This window comes from Stegostoma tigrinum, chromosome 1 (assembly GCF_030684315.1).
Source record: "Stegostoma tigrinum isolate sSteTig4 chromosome 1, sSteTig4.hap1, whole genome shotgun sequence".
In the NCBI taxonomy this organism is placed as follows: Eukaryota; Metazoa; Chordata; class Chondrichthyes; order Orectolobiformes; family Stegostomatidae; genus Stegostoma; species Stegostoma tigrinum.
The window spans coordinates 69412183-69434712 of NC_081354.1; the positions used below are offsets into that span (position 1 = coordinate 69412183).

Consider the following 22530-nt stretch of genomic DNA (forward strand, 5'->3'; position numbering starts at 1 on the left):
TCATATCATTTTAAAATTGTGAAATCTGACTAGCTGACAGGCATGTTATTTTAATTCAACGTTGCTTTGCCAAAATTGCTAATTGTTTTTTTCCAAGTATGTCTGACCACCAAGGTAGTTCAAAGAAGGAAACCACTCAAAATTTTTACTGCAATATATCACTTTGTGAAGAATCAAGAAACAGAAGAAATTAGCTGTATCTGAGACATTTTCGAAAAGCAAGAGCAGACAGTTCGCCTCGCAAAACAAACCCTAGACTGTAAGATCAATGGCTTTGACCTTTCGTGATCTCCTCAATGACATCCACCCTAAACATAGTTCTGCTCATCAGTCTGAAAACAGCAGAATGAAAATACATTCACATTTGCTTAATAGTGTTTTGAGACTTAAAATCGATTAACAAAATACAATATGCAAGAACGAAAAGAATGGTAGTGTGTCAGTCTTAACAGCTACATCACTCCTATCCAGAGCCATCAGTTAAAGGATTAACAAATTAAATTCATATTCAAAATTTTTCATTAGTTAGAATTAACTCAATAAAGTTAATTCATTCAATTACTGGATGGCTAAACCCCAATAAATAGCCCACACTAGTATTCTAACGCAAACAGAATCTGCTGTGAAGACCGAAAGGGATTCTCTTGTATGCCTGACCTTCCTATGTTCCTGTAGGGTTGCAGCTGAAGAACACTTCTTATTGCACACAGAGCACATCAGTCTCCTCCGAGAGTTTCCTGTAGGCAGAAGAGAAATACCATCACATTTTAAATCAAGAAGACAGCCAATGACATGCAATTATACAGCATCTCTCATGACCATCTAATGTCTCAAAGGCAGCATAGTGAAAGCTCCAAACCACTTAATACACTCTGGATGTCTACAGTTTAACGTTCAATGGAAGTGTAGTATTCCTGAGGTTTTCATGCTAGATCCAGCACTAGTATCTTTAAAACCTGACATCTGAAGAAGTTTAGAATAAAACAAAGAAAGGTATAACTGGTGATGTTGGAAATATGAAATAAAAACAGAAACTACATGAAACACATGCAAGCTAGTCAGCATGTATAATGATGAAATGATGGGTTCTGACATTTTGGGGAGTAGCTTTATAACAAAAAAAGCATGAGGGGCATGGTATATGTTGTCACAGAAGATTCCTATAACTTGGGTCTGAAAGAAGATCATGAGAAATGTGAATATGAGTAGGTCATTCTGCCCATCAAGCCCTCCCTGGCCTTCAATAAGATTTTAACTAATTGATGATGACCTGTTTTCCTACATGCCCACTACTCACCCTCCCAACAACATGACTCATGTCCCTTTTTGATAATGGTTTCCAATTTAGTCTGAAATGTATTCAATGACCCAGCCTCCACTGTTGGTTCTAGAACATCTTCCAATCACAAATGACCCCCTGAGGGAGTAAAGTCCTCCTCATCTCTGTCTTAAATCAGAGACCAGCTATTTTTAATGTCTTCACCCAGTTCTAGACTTTCTTATAGAGGAAGCATTGTGTCAGAATCTAGATACACCTGGGTCTAATTCTGGAAGAATGGCTTGTTATCTTTCCTCAGTTTTTCGAAATATCTGCATAGTCTGGTGATACTTGAAAGAATATACCTGACAATATTTACAACGCAAGTCTGAGGGCTCTTGTATGGTCCCTACCTCCAGGCCAAAATGTTGGGTTCAAGCCCCACGTGCTCCAGAGGTAACGTCCCTTAACAGGTTGATTAAAAATATCTGTAATAAAAGTTGGCAGCTTCTTTAAAAGTAAACATGTCAGTAAAGCTGCTCAAGTCAAAACATACTGCAGTGAGATTGTTCAGTTATATTACTTTGAAAATAATCCCACAGCTCACATGTCGTCATTCAAATGGACTGACAGGATCATTATAAACTTAACAATAGAAGTAAATGTTAACACATCCAGGCATGTCACCATTGTCAATGTAGAATTTTACTGCTGTCGCTTAGTTATTTCGATACACAGAGGAAGGAATCTTTTATCAGACTCCGCATCTAATTCAGCAATAAAAATTGTCACTTCACTTAAAGGGAGAAACTGCATACAATCAAAGCAGTGGATAGTTCCAAATCAAATAAATAATCTATTTGCAGATTTTGCAGCATTTGAAAAGTACAAATTGCACTAACTGCGTAAAGGATTCAGTAGAGTCACAACAAAACCTGGAATTGTGTAGATAGGTTATTTAAACTCTAATGAATAAATGATAGGATCATAAGCTGGAAGAAAACAGCACAGATCTTTCTCCATGAGCCACCTAGTCTAACCAACAGCAAGCAAAGAATGCATTCAGTAAAGCTTATACTCTACCATGCTGTGTTATTTCAATGACATTATAATTATGCAGCTCCACCTTGATGCGTTCCTAGCCTTGTTGTAACAAAAAATTTGAAAACAATAAATCTCTTTAAAGTGTTTGAGACAATTTGTAGCTCGGGGTCTGAATGAGGTTGTCGACATGCGCACTGAGCTGGTGAATTTGGTTGCAAACATGTCATCACCCTGCTAGGTAACATCATCAGTGCCCTTCTGGTGAAGCGTTGGTGTTCTGTCCCGCTTGTTATTTATATGCCTTGGTTTGCTGGGATGGTTGGCTCCGTTTCTGTTCTCAGTGGCTTGTACACAGAGTCTAATTCAATGTCTTTGTTGAAGGAGTTCCAATTGGAATACCAGGCCTCCAGGAATTCCCTGGCATGCCTCTGTTTGGCTTGTGCTGTTAAGGATGTGTTGTACCAGTCAAATTCGCATCCATCGTTGTCAGTGTGTAGTGAGACAAATGAGAATTAGTCATGTCTCTTGGTGGCTAATTGGTGTTCATGTATCCGTATTGAGAATTTTCTTCCAGTTTGGTCTATAGAGTGTTTCTCACAGTCCTTGCATGGTATTTTGTATATTACGCAGGTTTTGCTGGTTTTGGGTATGAGATTCTTTCTGTTCATCAATAGCTGCCATTGGGTGATTGTCAGTTTGTGAGCTACTCTGATACTTAGGGGTCTGAATAAGCTTGTGGTCATCTCTGATATGTCCTTGATGTATGGTCAGGTGATTTGAGAGTCTGGTCGTGTTGTGTCTTCCTGTTGTGGTGTCTTGGAGGTAATGGCAGATTGTGCTTTTTGGGTATCCATTCCTTTTTAAGGTTCAGTATTGGTGCTCCTGTTCTGCTTTGCATAGTTCCAGGTTGCTGTAATATGTTGTGGCTGATGCAACTCTTTGTGGGCACTGGGGTGGTTGCTAGTGTGAGTATCTAGTCCGTGTGAAATAACCGTTAGTTTTTGAGTTATATTGAAAACAAACAGAATAACAGGGATGAAAGCAACAGGCAGAATTTTCCAGGACTGCCTGAAGCTTTTAGAAAGGCAGACACAGTAATTTAATAGAATAGCAGGAAAAGTTTAAGTTTCCCATCGGTGGGTTAAACATTTGCTGTGAAGTTCTCAGAGGCTTTCTAGCAGGTTTCCTTGGCGATAATCGAAGGGAACCAGTGTTGCATTGATTAGCATGTCATGAATACTCAATAACACTTCAAGCCACTAGAATCACATTCATAGATTCAATCTTGTTATCCAAAAACAGTAAAATTGTCTGTCCACAAACCAACACATATGAAGTATGAACCTAGCCACTGGTCATTGTCCTGCGAGCTCGATTGAGTATGAATGTATTTATTAACTTAGTTTCTTCATTCAAAACAAACCCATTTTTGGCACAAACTCTTGATACGATCTTAAAATAAAAGCAAAATTCTGCCACTTATAGAGAAGCAAAACAGATAAAGGGCAGAATTTTGTAAGGGTCTGCAAGACATGGGTTGCAGCAAAATGGGGTAGGAAATCCAGCAAGACCTATCATGATATTGGGAGTATCTAGTTTCATCTTTTAGGCTTTGTTCCTTGCTAGGCAGCAGTGAGATGCCAAACAAGGTGCATTACTTCTTGTTAAAAATCTTACTAATTTACAACTTGCCTTATTAATATGCAGTTCTTTATCTTACCAGATGTGCTAAACAACTAGACATCGATAATTCTGTAGAAACTGCAGACTTGTACTACAGGGAGCAGCAGCAAATAGCACTGAAAAGCTGCAGAGACATTTTGCGCACAGAGCCAAGCTCCCAGCTGCCAGGATGTCTCTCAGGGCTACTCACTCTCATAGCACTCACCCAGTTAGTGTCGACCTACATGCTCGCAGTATCCATCCCTAGCCTTACTATGCCTTGTCTATTAGCACAAGTGCTTCAGCCAGAGCCAAAGGCTGTCAACATTCCTGTATGAACGTGCTCTTTTGCACCAACATACAGACAGGCTGCTTGTCATGCTGCATTGCCTGCCATCATTTGCCTTTCTTTCGATACAAAATGCAACAGAAAAATGGATGGGTCAATGCCCAGTTTGGTCAAGTTGGTGTCTGTTTGATGGACAAAAGTGTGGGATCGATACTTGCTAAAAGCTAGGACATTGAAGGGACAAATACATGAAACATTAGTTTGCAAACTGCAGCTAAATTTCAGTTCCAAACATTCCTTCGCACATACGCAATGCATGGGGAGGAAATGTGTTTGGGCTTCAAATGTTGCTCAAAAGTAGTTTGCACCATGCTGTTGGTATGAGTTAAACTAACACTGTCATCTTAGTGATGCAGTAAATAACTGCCATAAGTTAAAAGGAGGTGAGCAATGAGCAACTGTGGCCCATCATTTGTGAAAATTCCAAGGCTGCAGTGGGATGAAGGAATTTTCACTGCATCAAATGTCATGTGTGTTTAACGATGTAGTTTTGTTTTACTAATTCATGGGATGAGGGCGTCACCGGCTAGGCCAACATTTATTGTGCATCCCTAATTGCCCAGGGGACAGTTAAGAGTCAACCACTGCTGTGGATTTGCAGTCACATGTAATCCAGAAGAGGTAATGTTGGAACTTTCCTTCCTTAAAGGACATTAGTGAATCAGATGTTGTTTTTCCAACAATCAACAATGGATCATGGTCATTGTTAAACACTTAAATCCAGATTTTTAATGAATGCACTGGAAAGTGGAATCAATGAAGTAGGTCTGGGATGGGAAAGGGTTTGGAGTACAGCAGACAGACACTGATAGTTGATGTAAAGTGTTGATTACTTAGCTGATTCAGCACTTTCACCCAGTTGGTGAGCATGCTGCACCCAAGGCCTTGGTGGAGCAGACAACAGAGCTGCTGAGGGTTCTGGTTCCACAGCTTGGATTGGTCTGAGGTAGCCCTCAATATAATCCATCCGGACTGAATGTGCCAAGACATCTTAGCATGCTGTGCTCTGTCCAATTGCAACAGGCAATGAGTTGATGCATTGGATATTGAAGAACTGGGAAAAGTGGAGCAATCTTCTAAGGAAGAGGACAAGGACACAGGGGAGAAGCTAGCTGTTCTTGTCCATTTCAGAGTTCTGCTATATCAGGTGCTATAAGCCTGACAAGGTCTCACTGACACCCAGTTCCAGTCGATAAGAGCCGGCTGCAGTAGACCATCGTGAATGGTCAAGGCCAAGATGCCAACATTTAGATTGCATTGTGGATATGAACTGTAGCCTATGGTTCATCTCCTTTGTGTTCCTTTTTGCTGGCTGCAAATAAAAGCTTACTTTGGACATGTCTGCCTGTCTGTGCTCTCCTCTGCCAGTCGATGTCAAGATACAGGTAACCACTGGGTATTGGGGAAAGATTTACAAGGACTCAGTGAATCCCGTCAGACAGGATGGATCCAGGGACCTGGTTGTTCAATCATGATTCACAGAATACCAAAATTTGATTCACAGAATACCTACAGTGTGGAAACAGGCCCTTTGATCCAACAAGTCCACACCGATCCTCAGAGCATCCCACCCAGAACCATCCCCCTAATCTACACATCCCTGAACACTATGGGGCAATTTAGCATGGCTAATCCACCTAACCCGCACAGCTTTGGGCTGTGGGAGGAAACCAGAGCACCCAGAGGAAACCCATGCAGACTCAGGGAGAATGTGCAAACTCCACACAGACAGTCACCCGAGGATGGAATCAAACCCGGGTCCCTGGTGCTGTGAGGCAGCAATGCTAACCACTGAGCCACTGTGCCGCCCAATTTGTCTCAGTAATAGTTTCTATATTGACAGTGAATTAGTTATATTGTAGGCATTACTTCCCAAAGCATTCTCTTACTTTGATCAATGATGAAGGTGAGAGAATGGACTTGTAGTTACAAGGAGGTGCCATCCATGCCCACCATTTTACAATGAGCAGTGCAGCTTAACGGCTGCAGTGCCATTACATTGCTAGTAACGGGCAATGCCAGAATGTCAATGCTCATCTGGGTATGTGGGGCCTTATATAGTTGGCATAGTTGCAAGGGATGCTGGTCTTTTGGCAGCTTTCCAATGAGTAGTCAATTGTTCTTAGAATGCCATGTGATAAAATGAGGTCAGAAGCAAACATTAAAGATGCCACAGGGTTGTGTTAGGTGGACATTGCGGTGTATTTAGTAAGTAACATGAGAAATCTCGGTGGGTCCTGAGGCAAGGATCCAAACAAAAATCTCAAGTAGAATTAGAGAATCCCTACAATGTGAAAGCAGGCCACTCAGCCCAACAAGTCCACACTGACCCTCCGAAGAGCGTGCCATCTAGATCCACCCCGTACCCTATCCCTGAAACCCTGCAATTCCCATGGCCAATCCACCCAGCCAATGCATGCTTGGACACCATGGGCAATTTAGCATGGCCGATCCAACTAACCTGCACATCTTTGGACTGTGGGAGGAAACTGGAGCACCCAGAGGAAACCCTCGCAGACACAGGTGAGATGTGCAAACTCCACACGAACACCCGAGGGTGGAATCAAACCTGGGTCCCTCATGCTGTGAGGCAGCAGTACTAAACACTGCGCAACCCTGCTGCTCCAGCTGACGCACAAAATATCATAAGATTCAGTCCAAAAGCAAAGCGCGCGCACAGCAAAATAGGTTTTCATTAATAGTTCTCGGTATTGTTACTCACAAGTTGGATTAGACGTGCTCTCAGATTTAACCAGCAGAGAATGTTTAGCTATGCGCAATGCAAAAATATCATTTGATTCACTAGGATAATTAATATATTTTGTTCATTAATTATGTCCAGCAGATCCAATTTTCAGGCAAGCAACAATATTAACAAATGTAAAACATCAAGTATATCATATTAGTGTAATTTAGAGTTCATTACCATCCACAAAAAATGTCAGCGACCCACCCAATTTTAAATCAAATACATTTGCTTTTGGAATCCTGTGGCTTAGTCTGCAAAAATACAGTATTTCATTTTAATCTTACATCAACGCAACAAATAAAAAACAATTGAAAAAATAGCAACTAAAAGAAATCTGAAAGAAAGACAAACCTGATCATTTACAAGCTGTTTCTATACAGCTTGTTTTTCCTATTTACTTGTTCAATTCCTGTAAGTCATTGGCCAAACATATGGATGAAATTCCATAAACCAATGAATCAAAAAGGAACGCTTACAACAAGAAAAGACCATTCCAATGTCACTCAGAATATATGCTTTGATTTAATTAGGAATCTATTAATATTGAATATATATTTTGTTTAATCTCAATTTAGTAATAATATCCATTGCTTAAATTAGCTTGGTCCTGCCACTGCCATTAATCATGACACTCTTGGTATACCGAGATATTACATCTTAGGTTGTAGGTCAGTTACCAGATGTATTTCACTTCCTGTTCTTAGTTGGTTCAAGGAGTGAAGGAACATGTTGCTAAGAGGTAAGACCTGCTTAAAGTACAAGAACTAATGGGCATGTATTTCATACTCCCCTACTCACTTTACATCAAACATGCAACAATTACTGCAAGTGCTGGACTCCACCATTTCACTTACATCAACTGCTATAAAAAGATGCTCCTGAATACTGTGTTATTTCTTAAAAATACTGAATTCTTGTTAAACATTAAGAAAACAATACCAGTGAGCAAACCATGTTTATTAGGGAATTGCAGTGAACTCTATTGACAGGAATGAAAAACATTTCAATTAGGTCAGTGAAGTCAAGACCAGCCATGCATTTTCTCTTTGAAGCTTCCTACTCATGTATGGAGGAAGAGTGTTGGCCATTTAATTATTCAAAATAAGGAACACCAGAGTAGGAATTAAATACAAACATTATTTGTACTTTTAGTACAACATTTCTCATCATAGAAAGCAACCTTTGAAAAAAATCCAGAATCAGAAGTTAAAAAGCACTTTTTTCTCCTTGCATCTTCATACTGACATGATCAAGGACAGAAATTCCTCCTCCCTGGAGAGGCCTGAGTGTTCACAAGAAAGTTGGGGAAATACAGACACATAGGAAAAAAAAAATCAGAATCTCAATATTGAAAAATGTTTTGCAATTTTTGCCTTAAGCCCTTAAATAATGACTTCAGAATTTTGCCAACGAGTGACTATTACCTTTATTCTCTATATTAGCACCTCATTGAACCCCCGTTTGCCTTATTCATGCATTATTTCCAATTCTTCCTCCTTTCCTAGGATACAAGACTGCAAAAATTCCTGACATGCCAATCAGAATGGGAACCAGGTAGTTGCAGCTCACTGACTGTTTGGCCTGGCCATCATCCATTTGTTTATTCACCATAACATCCCTGCATGCCCTACAGCCACCATCCTGCTCAACACAAGTTGGCATCAGCAAGTCACCAACCTTACCTGCTCTCTCTCACATCACTTCAGCCTGACAACGTTTTACTTTGGGACTTGAAAGTGCATGTGCCCGCTAGATTGCTTGGTATGTTTTCTTAGCACTCACTCACCTTTCACTTAACTAGAAGCTCTGTCTACTTCACACTGCTTTCGTATCACATATTAACTTATGGGCTGTCAAACTTTGTGTGGCTCAGATTGCATTTTTTATTTAAGTACACAGGGGTTTTGGTGCACAGTTATAGACTACCAGCTTCAGTGACTTCCAATGCTTTTTAACACAGAGGGATAAGCAGGCAGCTTGTCACGATGGGGAGGACTGAACAGTCAAGGTGGAAGACACGTTGCCATGTTGGACCGTGCTACATCAATGTCATGCCTGCTGCATACACCAGCAATTTATACAGCAAACACACTACAAATTGTTATCTGCAAAACTCAAACTGAAGAAGTCATTAGTGAGGTAAAGGAACAACAGACAGCGAAGATACCACCACAGTAAGTCAAAAGCTATATATTATTCTAGCCCAGGGGACTGACAATTGTCAGCTTGCCATTTGGTGGCACTAGAGTCCAATGACCTGTGGTTTGCAATCCAGCAACTGGGCTACAGTTGGTCCTATAGGTCAACTACAATCAGTCCAGGAATTACAGGTAGAACCGTTGAGTTATTATGGTGACTTTAGTCTGGGGGCTGGGCCATAGTCAGTCAGAGCTTTCCTGCTAAGTCAATCCAGGGAAGTCTGGGGCATCCACGGTCAAAAATGCTCAGGGGATTATCCAAGGAGTTCCATGGAAATCAAGTCTGGGGATGGGTCTCATGGGTCACTGAAAATGGGAAAAATGATAAGGGCTAATTTTAGAGGGAACTTCATTGAGGAAGGGATTGTGAGCTCAGGGAGGGTGGATTTCTCAAAGGCCATGGTCATTCTAGCCTCCATACGGGAAGGGTGACGAGCCATCAAGAGTATAGCAATATGCAATATCATGGGCTCTAGGGGTCAATTGGACATGTTAATTCTAATACAAATGGGCTCGTGATGGGAAGCTAAAAGGTCACGGGGCCACACTGACAGCAACATCAAAGGGAACATGAAGCACAGCGTGAAATTCTTACATCACGACAGGATCTGTTAGTCACTCAAGAACATGAAGGTCAAAACTTTTACTTTGTCAATCAAATCAACCACACAGTAAGGTTGACACCACATTCAAAGTGGCCAGAGAAAGTTACTGCTCTTTTCATCTCGGTATTGGAGGCCCTGCTAGAAGCAATTGCAGTAATCATGCTTCCACTGATCTAGGAACTTCACCCGACCGGCTTTAAGTTGCTCTTTCTGAGCAGGATATTTATTGTCTCAGAACGCACATTCCAAAACTTGACCTCAAGCAATCAGGAACATCACATTTTGTATACTAATTCTCTCCTGGTCATGTCAGTAAAACAACTACCATGTGAGCAAAACACTTAAAAACAGAACCTGAAGTTTCTATTTCCCAAAGACATTCCATAGCTAACACTGGAAGAGATGCTTCACAGCTGCCAGATTTTCAGACTGAAACGTAAAATGCAAGGACGTGACCTGTGATATAGGGCAGATGCCAGGGTAGGGTGCTGTTACGTGGCTTACTGGCTGAAATCTATTCCTGATGAGGTCGGAACAGTGTGGCTATGTGATGTACACTGGATAATGTCACACATAACAGTGTCATCAATGGAGGCACAACAGTCATGTCATTGAGAAGCCTCTACTCCACACTGTGTGAGGTGTAACATAGGGCTTCACTAGGATGGATGTGAATGTTCCTTCAATTAACTTATTATCTTCCGTAAATTCCCTTCAAGTTACCTGTTCAAGGATCTCATGTAACCAGATCTGACAGCAAAAATTACACGAGGTTAGATAAGAGTGCAAGTGAACATATATTTACAAAAGTGACAGGTCTTCGCCAATGTTACATCAACCATGCCCTCTATGTGCCCTCAGTAAACTTTCATCTTCTTCTGCTTCTCACTTTGTCCAAGTGCAATCCTAACTTCTGTAGCTGGGCTGCAAGTAGTTAGCGGTGTCAACCTAGAACAATTCAGCTGGTGTCCTGTTATGGAGGGCCAGGCCTGCTGAGTCTCTTGCCCAGATGCAAGGTCACTCTGCTTCTCTTGAATTACGACAGGCTTTGTAATCACAGGCAATGGGCAGGCAGGGGGTTTTGCCACTTACAAAAATTCCTGAAAAGAAGCTTCTAAGGGTCATCTGTGCTGCTCGTCCTCTGTGTCACATCGAGCGCTAGGAACTTCCTGAGATGAGCACAAGGGTCGCTCACTCTTAGGTAGATAAGAGCAAGGAGCAGGAGTAGGCCATCTGGCCCTTCGAGCTTGCTCTACTATTCAATAAGATCATTGCTGATCTTTTTGTGCCCTCAGTTCCACTTGCCCACCCTCTCACTGTAACCCTTAAGTCCCTTACCATTCAAAAAATGATCTATCTTTTAATGAGGAAGACTCAACCACCTCATCTCATTTATGAGGTCAAGCACATAAGGTTAAAGCAATGGAATGCAGGTCTAGGCGTGTATTCAGCACATTCCAAGGTTGCTGGACCAGGGTCTCATTGATGGTGGTGGTCAGCCTGTCCATGGAGACAAAACCAGCACGGTATTGGAAATGTCAGTGAATTCCTCCATTTGATACTGGGCGGCACGGTGGCTCAGTGGTTAGCATTGCAGCCTCACAGCACTAGGGACACGGGTTCAATTCCAGCCTCGTCCGACTGTGTGGAGTTTGTACATTCTCCCCATGTCTGCGTGGGTTTCCTCTGGGTGCTCCGGTTTCCTCCCACAGTCCAAAGCTGTGCAGGTTAGGTGGATTGGCCATGGTAAATTGCCCGTAGTGTTCAGGGGTGTGTGGGTTAAAGGGGGATGGGTCTGGGTGGGATGCTTCAAGGGGCGGTGTGGACTTGTTGGATCAAAGGGCCTATTTCCACACTATAGGGAATCTAATCTACTGAGTGTCTTGCACAAACCTGACTGCTGTTCCTTGCCTGGTTGTGCATTACGGTGAAGGTATTAATGGGGAAAGACAATTGAGAGCACCTTCTGTCTGGTGCTCAGCTGGTTTCCAGTCTCTAGTTTCAGAGTTTCAGAGGCCTGCAGTGTTTCTTCCTCGACCAGATACAGAGGCATGTAAGTGATGTGCCCACACTTTGCTTCCTATGACTAATCTTGGAGCTGGTGAGGAGGTAAAAACATTTTTGACACATTTTCTGAGGGTTTCTCTACACAGATAGTGGTACAGCTGAGTGTGCGGTCATCTTTGTGAAGGTTTGATGGGTGCTGCTAGTACCTGTATAAGAGAAGAGGTGTCTAAGTGGAATGAAAGCATATGCAGATTAAGAATGGGTTAGCACTGGAGTGAATGAAAGAGCAGCGCAGCACTGCACAATGAAGCTGACTGCGTAGGTTGGCTTCCAACATCTTCCAGTCCCAACTCTTCACATGATGAGAGGAATCTGATACCCATGAACACGCTGCCAATCAGAGCTTTCAATGAGGCACTTAACCTCGCAGAACACAGAAGTTCACTGACCTTTTTCCTGCACTGCTGAGCATCCTGTCTGTGATGGAACACAACACTGAGCCAGCGTGTCATCAGGTTCCCGGCTGGCTTGGCCCAATGGTGTGATCTCCTGCAGTGGTCTGCAGGGAAAAGCATAGTCCTCCTCCACTGTGTACCACCCACCGGGACCACCATCTTAAGCAGGGTGCCATAATGGTGAGGCACCACTGTGCCAGGATCAGTTCCTGGCTCACATGCTCTGAATTGGTGTGCAATTGGGACTTTTTTCTAAAAAATGGCACTGTTGACGTGAACACAAAGGTTCTTCTGCCTTTCCTGCCCCTTGATTCCATGACAAGGGCACTGAGCAGCCGGCTGTGTAGTTAGTGAATGAAGAGTGGAAGAATGTGAGGGAAAAGATGCTCTGAGCCATGTCAGACGAAGGCACCACAAAATACTTTAACTGCCAATGGGAAAATTCCACCCCAGTTCCTTTCCTGCTAATTTCACTGTACCTTGTACTTGTTCATGTGAGGTCATTGATTGATTAATACATTTTTGGTCTGATTAATTTTTTTTGTTGAAACTTATGTATGATTGGGATCAGAAATTCATGCAGGTTGATTCAAATTGAAGTTACTAAAAACTGTACCCTCCAAATCGAACTCTGACGTTTAAACTGGCCTAATTCAGTCACTGTGTAGTGACTGTGCACTATTAGACTGGCAGCGACTCAGACATAATGTCATTCCACAGACAATGAGTAAGGACTAAGGACCAGAATGTTTGAACAGTGATTTTCACATTCTCCACGCCTCCTCACCCACCTCCTGATTACCAGAAAACAGATGCACATCCTCTTCAATGAACAGACCACCAAAGGCGCAATCTCCGTATAAAATTCTATGAATCATATAAATAACTTCTGTCAAAAGATTACCTAAGATCATGTTTACCTTGAACCACCGAGGATTGGATACACACTTCCGCAACTGGGCTAAGCAGGGATCAAATGTTTTTTAAAAAAAAGTTAACCTTCTGGACACCAAATATATTCTTACTCCACACACCACATATTCTTCCCACCCTCCCAATCCTCCAAAACTCTAGCACCATCACTGGATTAACAAGTACTAAGCACATATCCTAGTTTATAAAATTCGATACAAGAGATACAAAAGCTGCATCATGAAGTCTATCAAGAAAAATCAGCATGAACAATTAAATTAATTGAAAAACATTTTGAAATTTGTTTGAAGGTTATGATAATTGCCAATTTAGCTCAATCACAGTACAGAGACAGCTGAAGTCAGCTGCATGGTTTCAAGCTATAAAGAGCTTGTCAGTTTATTTCCAAGATTACAGGCCTCAGAAAAGAACTTAGTTATATTTTTAAAATGCAGACATATGTTGTGTATTGATTTTGCGATGAATAACAGGTAACTCCAAATCTGGCTGTCAAAATCTAACAAGCTCCTCCAAAATTTCCAAGCATATTTAAGTGACTGGCAGTTCATCAGATTCTACTCACTAAGGAGTGTTGAGAAGAGTAAATTTTTACCATTCTCATTTGAGACCTGACAAAATATAGTAGGTGAGTTAAATTTTGCAATGAGAAAATATTACGAGAACTATGTACACAGAAGTTTACTTTACTGCTATGCAATTATGTACCCACATGGAGACAACCAGGAATCCATAAGTGAGCAACTTTTGTTCAGTAATTAAAACAATAAAAGTCAGTCATTGGGTGCAATCTAAATATGCATTGGTAGGGTAATTAACTGCCCGTGTGTGGACAAAATAAGATGAAAAGCAGAGTGCACACGTGTTTTTTTTCTTAGTTATTGATTGACTGCTTCCTGGTTATTTCACAAAATGATTTTCAATGTAGATGAAAAATGTGGATATCAATGCCACAGAAGCTCAAGCAACATTGCATGGAAAGGAAAGCTGTCATTATAATTAGCTGAAGTAACCTTTGTTAACTGCTCCAGATTCACAAACAAAACAAGCCTTGCCAAAAAGTACACACACTAAGACTAAAGCAAAACTAAGGATAGCAAAGATATGTTTAAGGGTGGCAAGAGTTAGAACATAGAACGCAGAACACAGAACAGTACAGCACAGAACAGGCCCTTCAGCCAACGATGTTGTGCCGAGCATTGATCCTCATGTATGCACCCTCAAATTTCTGTGACCATACGCATGTCCAGCAGTCTCTTAAATGACCCCAATGACGTTGCTTCCACAACTGCTGCTGGCAACGCATTCCATGCTCTCACAACTCTCTGTGTAAAGAACCCACCTCTGACATCCCCTCTATACTTTCCTCAAACCAGCTTAAAACTATGACCCCTCGTGCTAGCCATTTCTGCCCTGGGAAATAGTCTCTGGCTAGTTGTGATGCATTTATGGCAATGGTCTATAATATCAAGTTGTAAACACTAAAGAATGAAAGTGACTCAAAAAGAACTGCTTAACGACTTTTGACTTGGGAATATTTGAAGCATTTATGAACTTGAAAATACCCAGTTGTCAAACAGCATTTGAGGATAAATATAATCAGATTTAATATTGCAGATGAGTAAACTTTCACCACTTTATCTCATTTCAGATTTTCAAATCCAGAATAATTTAGGTTTTGTAATCTCGTATTAAACATTGCCTGACAATCTCGGTAAATGGCAGTGAAATTGTTCTAGGTTAACAGCACAAAGTGGGCTTCTAATCAATCAGCAGTTTGCTTGACAATGTGCCAACTAAAATCGGAAATGGTGAAAAACAATTTTTTTTTGCTTTGGGCAGCAACTAATTCCACCGCCAATACGTCCATATCTTTTCCTCCATCTGAAATTACTGAATGATTTGAGAGCTTAAATGGGAGACCTCGTTACATAGCTGTACATTAATCTTAAAATTAGGGGTTAAGTTGGGAAAGTGAACGCATAGGACAGTGTGACAGAGCAGAAAAGGGAGAGGAGAGAGATAGAAAGTGAGAAGCACACTGAGGCAGTATTCTGACTGAAACGCATTTCAGAAATGTGGTCACTCAAAATCACAAACATATCTGGTTTTCCTCATTTGAGACGTAAGACTCCTCCCTGGGTACCCAAATGTAGTATAATACTGATGTTTTCCACGTAACTTTATCTGCCTTCTCCCATCTCAGACTGAGATCGCTCCAATTTTAAAGTCATTTCCTATAGCCTTGTTTTCTAAACATTGTGAGCAGACCCCTCTGGAACTTCTTTCAGAAGTTAATTCAATGAAGATGGCAGCACAGCAATTTAAGATTTGCAGCCAAATCTGTTTCTTTTTTGAAGAAAGTAAGGTTACACTTCTCAGTAAGGAGAAGCAGTATTAAGTGACAAAATAGAATGAAAATTGGGAAGAAAAAGTAATTTATTATGTTGTGCTTGCTGTTGGAACCTAATCATATTTAGCTCTGCAGGAAAATATATGCAACTGCAGCTTTCTCCTTTTACTAAAGATTCACTATCTGCAAAAATTTCTAATCCTTTGAGCTTTACCAAGATTAGGCAGAAATCCATTATATTCATAGCTCATGCACGCTCCTACTAGATGGAAGATAGTAAGCAAAAAAAAGCGTCCTGTAATATTTAACATTTATTTTCCTCCTTCCTTCTCCCGAAAGTGGAAATACTGACAAAATTTCTCGATTATAACTCAAATTTTAAACTCTCACAATTGTTATTTGCAATCCCTTTTATGATAGAAGAGCCCTTGCATAAAGGATGGTAAATCTAATTCCCCGCTCAAAATGAATTCCTCAATCTGTGATGCACAAAGTTATGCTCCATTACAGACTTGATGCTTTTTTAAACAGCAAGAAGAAAACTCAAAAGAAATTTACATTCAAACTGATCTGTTACCTCTATTTAAAGTTCTATGAGATAGGATAAATGGATTTTTTTTCCTCATTGAGCAATACCATCAACTGAGGGCAAATTGAATATTTCAGCATGTATTTTCATGGCAAAATTTGCCGTACTTACGCAATCTGGAGGCAGCCTGGCAAAGGAAATGGGGTAGGGAAGTCTACTGCCAAATCCAACTGCATGAATTTTCCTCCACTAATCTTGCAGAACCTTAGGTTCTTAACTAGCTGCATGTAGAAGGGAGTAGCTTAAGTGGTCTTCTTACTATCCCTGTCCTTGCACACTTACAGAAAGCACTGTCTGCAAAATAAGTTTGGAATTATTCCTAAAAGCAGGAGAGGAGGGTAAAAGGCAGAAGTCAAGCAGGCAAAAAAAATCAAGATCCTCCTGGGTCTTGGACATGCTGAGTCCTCAAGGACTGAGGCAGTTTTCATCTGAGTGTTGCTGAAGATCTGGATGGGATGGTTTTAACATGTCATGTTTGCACTAAAATAACAGAGGTTTTATTTTCACAATGGGGATTCACCCACTGATCAGAGAACCATTTTGAGGGAGACACACAACTCTTCCATCAGAGAAGATCCACCAGAATTTACTCTCCACACAGCCTTCTCCAGGACTAAAACCTGTGTTTTCGTAGGGGCATTGGCATTGCTGGGACATTTTTTTTAAACCAGCGAAACCAAATGCAATGTTTTAGACCAAAAATACTCCACAGAGGCTTGATTTCCTGTTCAATGTCTTGTCTCATTTTGTTTGCTGACTCAGTATTCTGCTTGGTCCTGAATCAGGCTACATCATCAAGCGGCAGAAATTAAGGAGAAATTTCATATAAAAATGTGACAGATGATGAAGGATTACCAGCAATAATTCAACTTCCCCTCTTGAGGGTTACGGTATCATCTGAAACCTCTGACCATGTTTTTGCGTTGTAATCCATCCGTCCAGCCAGTAACTGCTTTCGGAACAGGATTGTTGCTCTGGCGTCCTTTGAATGCGTGCACAGATATTGTCAAGTTTAGCGGTGAGACCTGATTCACTTTCCCAAAACTTACCAAAACTAACGGAAGCTCCAACTTCTAATGAAGCCCTGTTTGATGATACTTTTAGTATTTGACAGTATTTTAGTACCTTTTAGTACTCAAACCCATACAGGACATAGAAAAACAAACTGACGTCTTTAAATTCTTACTTGGAATATATTCCATAACATTTCTTCAAGATTTATATAGTTATGTCTTCCATCATCTCACAGAATCCCTCAAGACACTTTTCATGTCCAACAGGATTTGTTTCAAGGTAGGGTTCCATTTCGCTGATTTAAAACAAGCCAGTTTGAAGTCTAATAGGAATCACAATTATGAGCTGAAGCCTGAGTATGACGGGTGGAAGATGGCCCATTGAGGTATTTGCTGCTGTTCAGTTTGACCAATATATGTCATTTAACTGGTCTTTGGGGATCCACTAAGCAAAAAGTGGTGTTCTTCCAATCTATTGCCTGTGAAACCGATTAGAATGAAGATGTGTGAAGGAGCTACTATCTATTATTTTTATATGAAACTCTACCATTGGCCCAACACACAGGGTGACGACACCTATCGCAGCACATCTATTGTCCCCTCAAATGAGCTTTTCTCCAGACTTAATGAGGCTAGATGCTGTTTTAAACATTGAAGACAAGGACGGTGCATTCCCCTCCCCCTGCCTCCAAACTGCACCAAAGGAAAGATTTGATCAGTTCTCTTTAACATTGAACTAGAAAGTGTTTGTGGCTGTATGGTTAAAAGTCATTACTGGCTCTGACAAAAATCTCAATCCACAACAAAAATCTGGAACTGCTCCCAATAAAAACACCTCTCTGTACACAAAGCCAACAAAAATGTTATTTTTCTAATGCAAATATCCAACAAATATATATGAACAATAATTTGGATTTGCCATGTGAAGCTAATATTTCTTCCACAAATAATAACAACTGGGAGACTATGTGGGCATCTCTGGTCTGTAAGCCTGCTGCTCTGTTCTGGGAACAGGGATTATACATCACATGCGGCCTTGAGACAAATAGTGATGCGAACTGGTTTAAGATATGCATTATTGAAGGTACATATATATCACAACAGGAGGAAATAAGGAATGTAATACGCATTAACTTTGCCGATTATTGGCACAGTTCTGATGGTGCCCAAAACAGCCAGTCTAGCATGTAACCACCCCTAACTGACAAACCAGTCAGCCAATAATTGGGGATATGAGGTGTTGTTCCTCCAGTTTGCGGGTGGTGTCACTGTGACACTGGAGGTGGCCCAGGATACCCATATCACCCAGGGAGCAGGAGGGGGAGTTAAAATGGTTGGAGACCAGAAGGTGTTGTCATTTGTAGCGAACAGAGTGCAGATACTCTACAAAATGGTCTCCGAGTCTCCGCTTGGTCTCATTGAAGTAGAAGACGTCTCATCGGGAGCAGCGGTTGCAATAGACCACATTGACAGATGTGCAGGTGAACCCCTGTCTAATGTGGAAGGTTTGTTTTGGGCCTTGGATGGAGGTGAGGGAGGAGGTGTAGGGGCGGTTGTAGCACTTCCTGTGGTTGCAGGGAAAGATGCCAGGGTTGGTGGAGCTAGTGAGGAGCGTGGAGCGGATGAGAGAGTTGCAGAAAGAGCGGTCCCTATAACAAACAACAACACTTTCCAGTCACCTACCATGCTAACTCCCCCTCCCACTCCCTGGGTGACATGTCCATCCTAGGCCTCCTCCAGTGCCACAATGACATCGACTCCAAACTGGAGGAGAAATACCTCATTTTCTGCCTCAGGAGCCTGCAGCCCGATGGCCTCAACTTGGAATTCACCAGTTTTAAAATCTCCCCACCCCCAGCCTCATCATATGTCCAACCCTCCCTCTTGTCCCCGCCTCCTTCACCTGACACGACCTGTCCATCTTCTCTCCCACCTATCCATCCCTCCCACCTCACTGACCAATCCCCACTACTGCCTACCTGCACTCACACATCACCATCCCTCCTATCTTGCCCAGCCCCGTACCTCCTCTCTATTTATTTCCGAGTTCCTTTCCCCCTCCCCATTTCTGAAGAAGAGTCCAGTTCTGAAACATCAACTTTCCTGCTCCTCTGATGCTGCCTGGCCTGCTGCATTTCTCCAGCTCCACACTGTGTTACCTCTGACTCCAGCATCTGCAGTTCTAACTACCTCTGACCTCTTTGGAATGATGACCCTTTAAGAGTTCAACATGCAGTGAGTCAAGTGCCCAGATGTTGTCACATGAACACAACTCACCATCTGTCTACTCTGTAGCAACTGAGGCATACATTATGTCTGGAGATTGCTCTGCACTATATATTGGTTTAACTATAAATAAGCCCAGTACAGATCTTTAAGCAAATAGAATTCACGTACCTCATTTCAGGCACTACCTACCTGCTACCACTGCCCTCCCCAACTATTTATATCAGAGCCCCCTTTCCCTTCCCCATTTCTGAATAAGGGTCCTGACCCAAAACATCAACTTTCCTGCTCCTCTGATGCTGCCCGGCCTGCTGTGTTCCTTCAGCTGTGCACTGCGTTATCGCTGACTTTACATGACAGATTTTGTTTATACAGTCATCCTCTCTCTCAGAAAGGTACAGGTTGCAATTAAAAGTCAAAAGTATCTACAAACACTTCAGGGTCCTGATCTGCTGTCACACCAACATGTGCAAGGTAGATTAACATAGCGAAGGTCAAGTAAATTTTTCCATCATTTTTCCACTCTCTCAGTACTTACTGGTGGCATCAATGTCCTTCAGGACTTAGCCAACAGTGGCATGAGTCACTCTTATTGATAGATATTAAAATCTGTTCAGCTTGTCACCTTTATACCCTCAGTGCTTCATCCAAGATGTGTCTGACATGGTCTGCCCTCCCTCAGCTGAGAAATCAGGAGGAGATTGGCTTGTAAACACTCCAGTTCTTTTAACATTAGCTCTACCCTAAAAAAGTGTTCCAGAATATAAACCAAGAAAATAACTGTGTATCAGGATGCTCAATGCAACAAAAATAACCCCATAAGGAGGACATATGCCTCTACATCCAGCTGTACATACAATTTTAGGTCACAAGTATTTGGTCATATTTAGCAATTGCATATAAACCTACAATCATGTAATTATAATGTACTTCTTTATAAGGATAAGAGAAAATCTCAAACATGGCTGCTCATTTTTGTACATTGCCCATCTGTCAATATTGCCTCAGTTCAGAGTTTACATCAACTTTTCCTTTGAGTATGTTCTTACCTGTGTGCACATTCTCCTTGTGTTTCTTTAAGGCATCTTTGCTCTTGAATCTTTTCCCACAGCTATCTGCCTTGCAAACAAACCTGGTATCCCCTTTGCAGGCTTCCTTATGCTGTTCAAAACTGTGGCAAACAGTTGGTAAGAACCACAATGTAATAAGAACATAGTATCTTCTATTGCATGCAGACCAGGTTAATACATGCCACGGCAGTGTCCGACATCAATCATGCTTTGCCCGACCGGGACAGGGAAGAAGGAAGGCAGTGTTACGTTCCTTCTTCAGTTTTAATTTGCATGCGAACTGCAAAGTTGAAAACTAAGCTGCTATGGAAAACACAGGAGGTCAGATGGTTTACAAAATAGGTGACATTCAATACAAAACCTTGACTCAGAGCTGAAGGAGACGTTGCAAACAGAACACTGATGGCTTCGAGCAATGTCGCCAGGAAGAACAGTTTCAGTACACTGTAGAACACTAAAGGCAAATAAACATATACAAGAATTTAGTAGAAACAAATCATTAAGTCAAAAACATGCACATTACACAAACAGAAGCATTTAATAAAAATCAATGCAAGTCAGTGGAGCAGCACAGTTCAGCATCAATATTTATTTTAAACACACTAATTTACTATTTGGGAAATAAATTTTTCATAAAACTGGAAGTGAAAATAACTTCTACAAAATTGTGTGATGGATACAAGCATGCAAGGAACAATTTATGTATTTTATCTGCAAATCATCTCTTCAGCAAAAACATCAAATGATGTTAGGATATCTGATAAGTCCAGGTAAAAGTGTGGACTGGGGAATCTTACATGAACAGGTTAAATTTTTGCACAATACACTTTTGCAATATAATTTCTTTTGTGCTTTAATTTCAAGACCAGCATTGTGTATAATTAAATAAGATCTGAAATAACTGTCTAAATCCTCCACGTTGACGTGATTACAAAGTTAAATAACAGCGATAGAATAATCTGGGCATCAGAATTGGTGTTGGTATACTCAAAAGTTGTGCTCTGATTTCATCTATTTTCTTTAAGAAAGGATGTCCATGCATTGGTTCAGAGGAGCCTTACTGGGAAACCTGGAATGAACAGGTTGTGTTATGAAGAAAAGTTGGACAGCTTATTCCATTGGCTATCTTGATTGAAATATAGAAGATCCCACATGGTTATGACAACTGGACTTGGAATGATGTTTCCTCTTGTGGGTCAGTCCTGAACTAAAGGACATTGTTTCATAGATCAGCCATGATCTTCTTGAATGGTGGAGCAGACTCAAGGGGCCAAATGTCCTACTTCAGCTTCTAAGTTGTATATTTATACAGTACCATCTTACATTCGTCCATGTATTAAGTTTAGTAAAATCTTTCAGTCCATCACAAGAACCGGGTGCATTAGGCTGCATCATATGGGCACGAGGAATGTTCCCTACCTATACGTAAAAGCAATTATGTATATTTAAAATAATAAGTAATGACTTGATACCTAGGAAGATTGCTTACATCAACACTGTCACAATATAAATAAGTGGAGTCTCCTTGCATAAAATTACTGAATACAATGAATATGCAACTCATGACCCTCTTGCTCCAACAACTTACAACTTCATTAGTTGCAAATTGTTTGGTAGGGTAATTCACTGAATATTTGACATATTCAAAGTTTTTGCATATCCTCCATTTCTTTCAGTTATTACAAAGCTTTTCAAACCGACTGGCAAAAACAAAAATGCAACTTGTAGCTGTGAACAAGCTGTCCAAAACTCATTTAACTAACTACAATTAGGAACCTGGCACATGTAATACAGGCTCCCACTCTGTATGACAGTCACTAAAAACTTCAATGGAAAGAAATACATATATTCCACATATCTATAAGTGTTAGGATCCCCATTTGGAGTAATAATATTTTTTTCTCAAAGAAACTGAATCACAACACAACACCAGAAATAACAGTAATAGACTAGATTGAGAGCAATATCAACGTCAATGTGCTCCTTTGGCTTTGCGAAGTTGTTCACCATTGAAGATCTCAG

The 22530-nt window shown here is 41.1% G+C and overlaps 1 protein-coding gene across 4 annotated transcripts in view; it reads right to left on the bottom strand.

The window, feature by feature from the left end:
- The window catches only part of prdm5 (PR domain containing 5), a 295357-nt gene that overhangs the window by 202634 nt on the left and 70193 nt on the right, over positions 1–22530 (bottom strand). For 2 of the 4 annotated variants that reach the window (XM_048563403.1, XM_048563312.1), the window contains exons 6-9: positions 20870–20962; positions 20488–20609; positions 1672–1746; positions 658–737 (exon numbers count right to left, since the gene is read on the bottom strand). In XM_048563403.1, coding sequence (XP_048419360.1) covers positions 658–737; positions 1672–1746; positions 20488–20609; positions 20870–20962 — 370 coding nt within the window. The remainder of the gene's footprint in view (positions 1–657; positions 738–1671; positions 1747–20487; positions 20610–20869; positions 20963–22530) is intronic. The other 2 variants (XM_048563583.1, XM_048563497.1) reach the window with 1 other exon arrangement.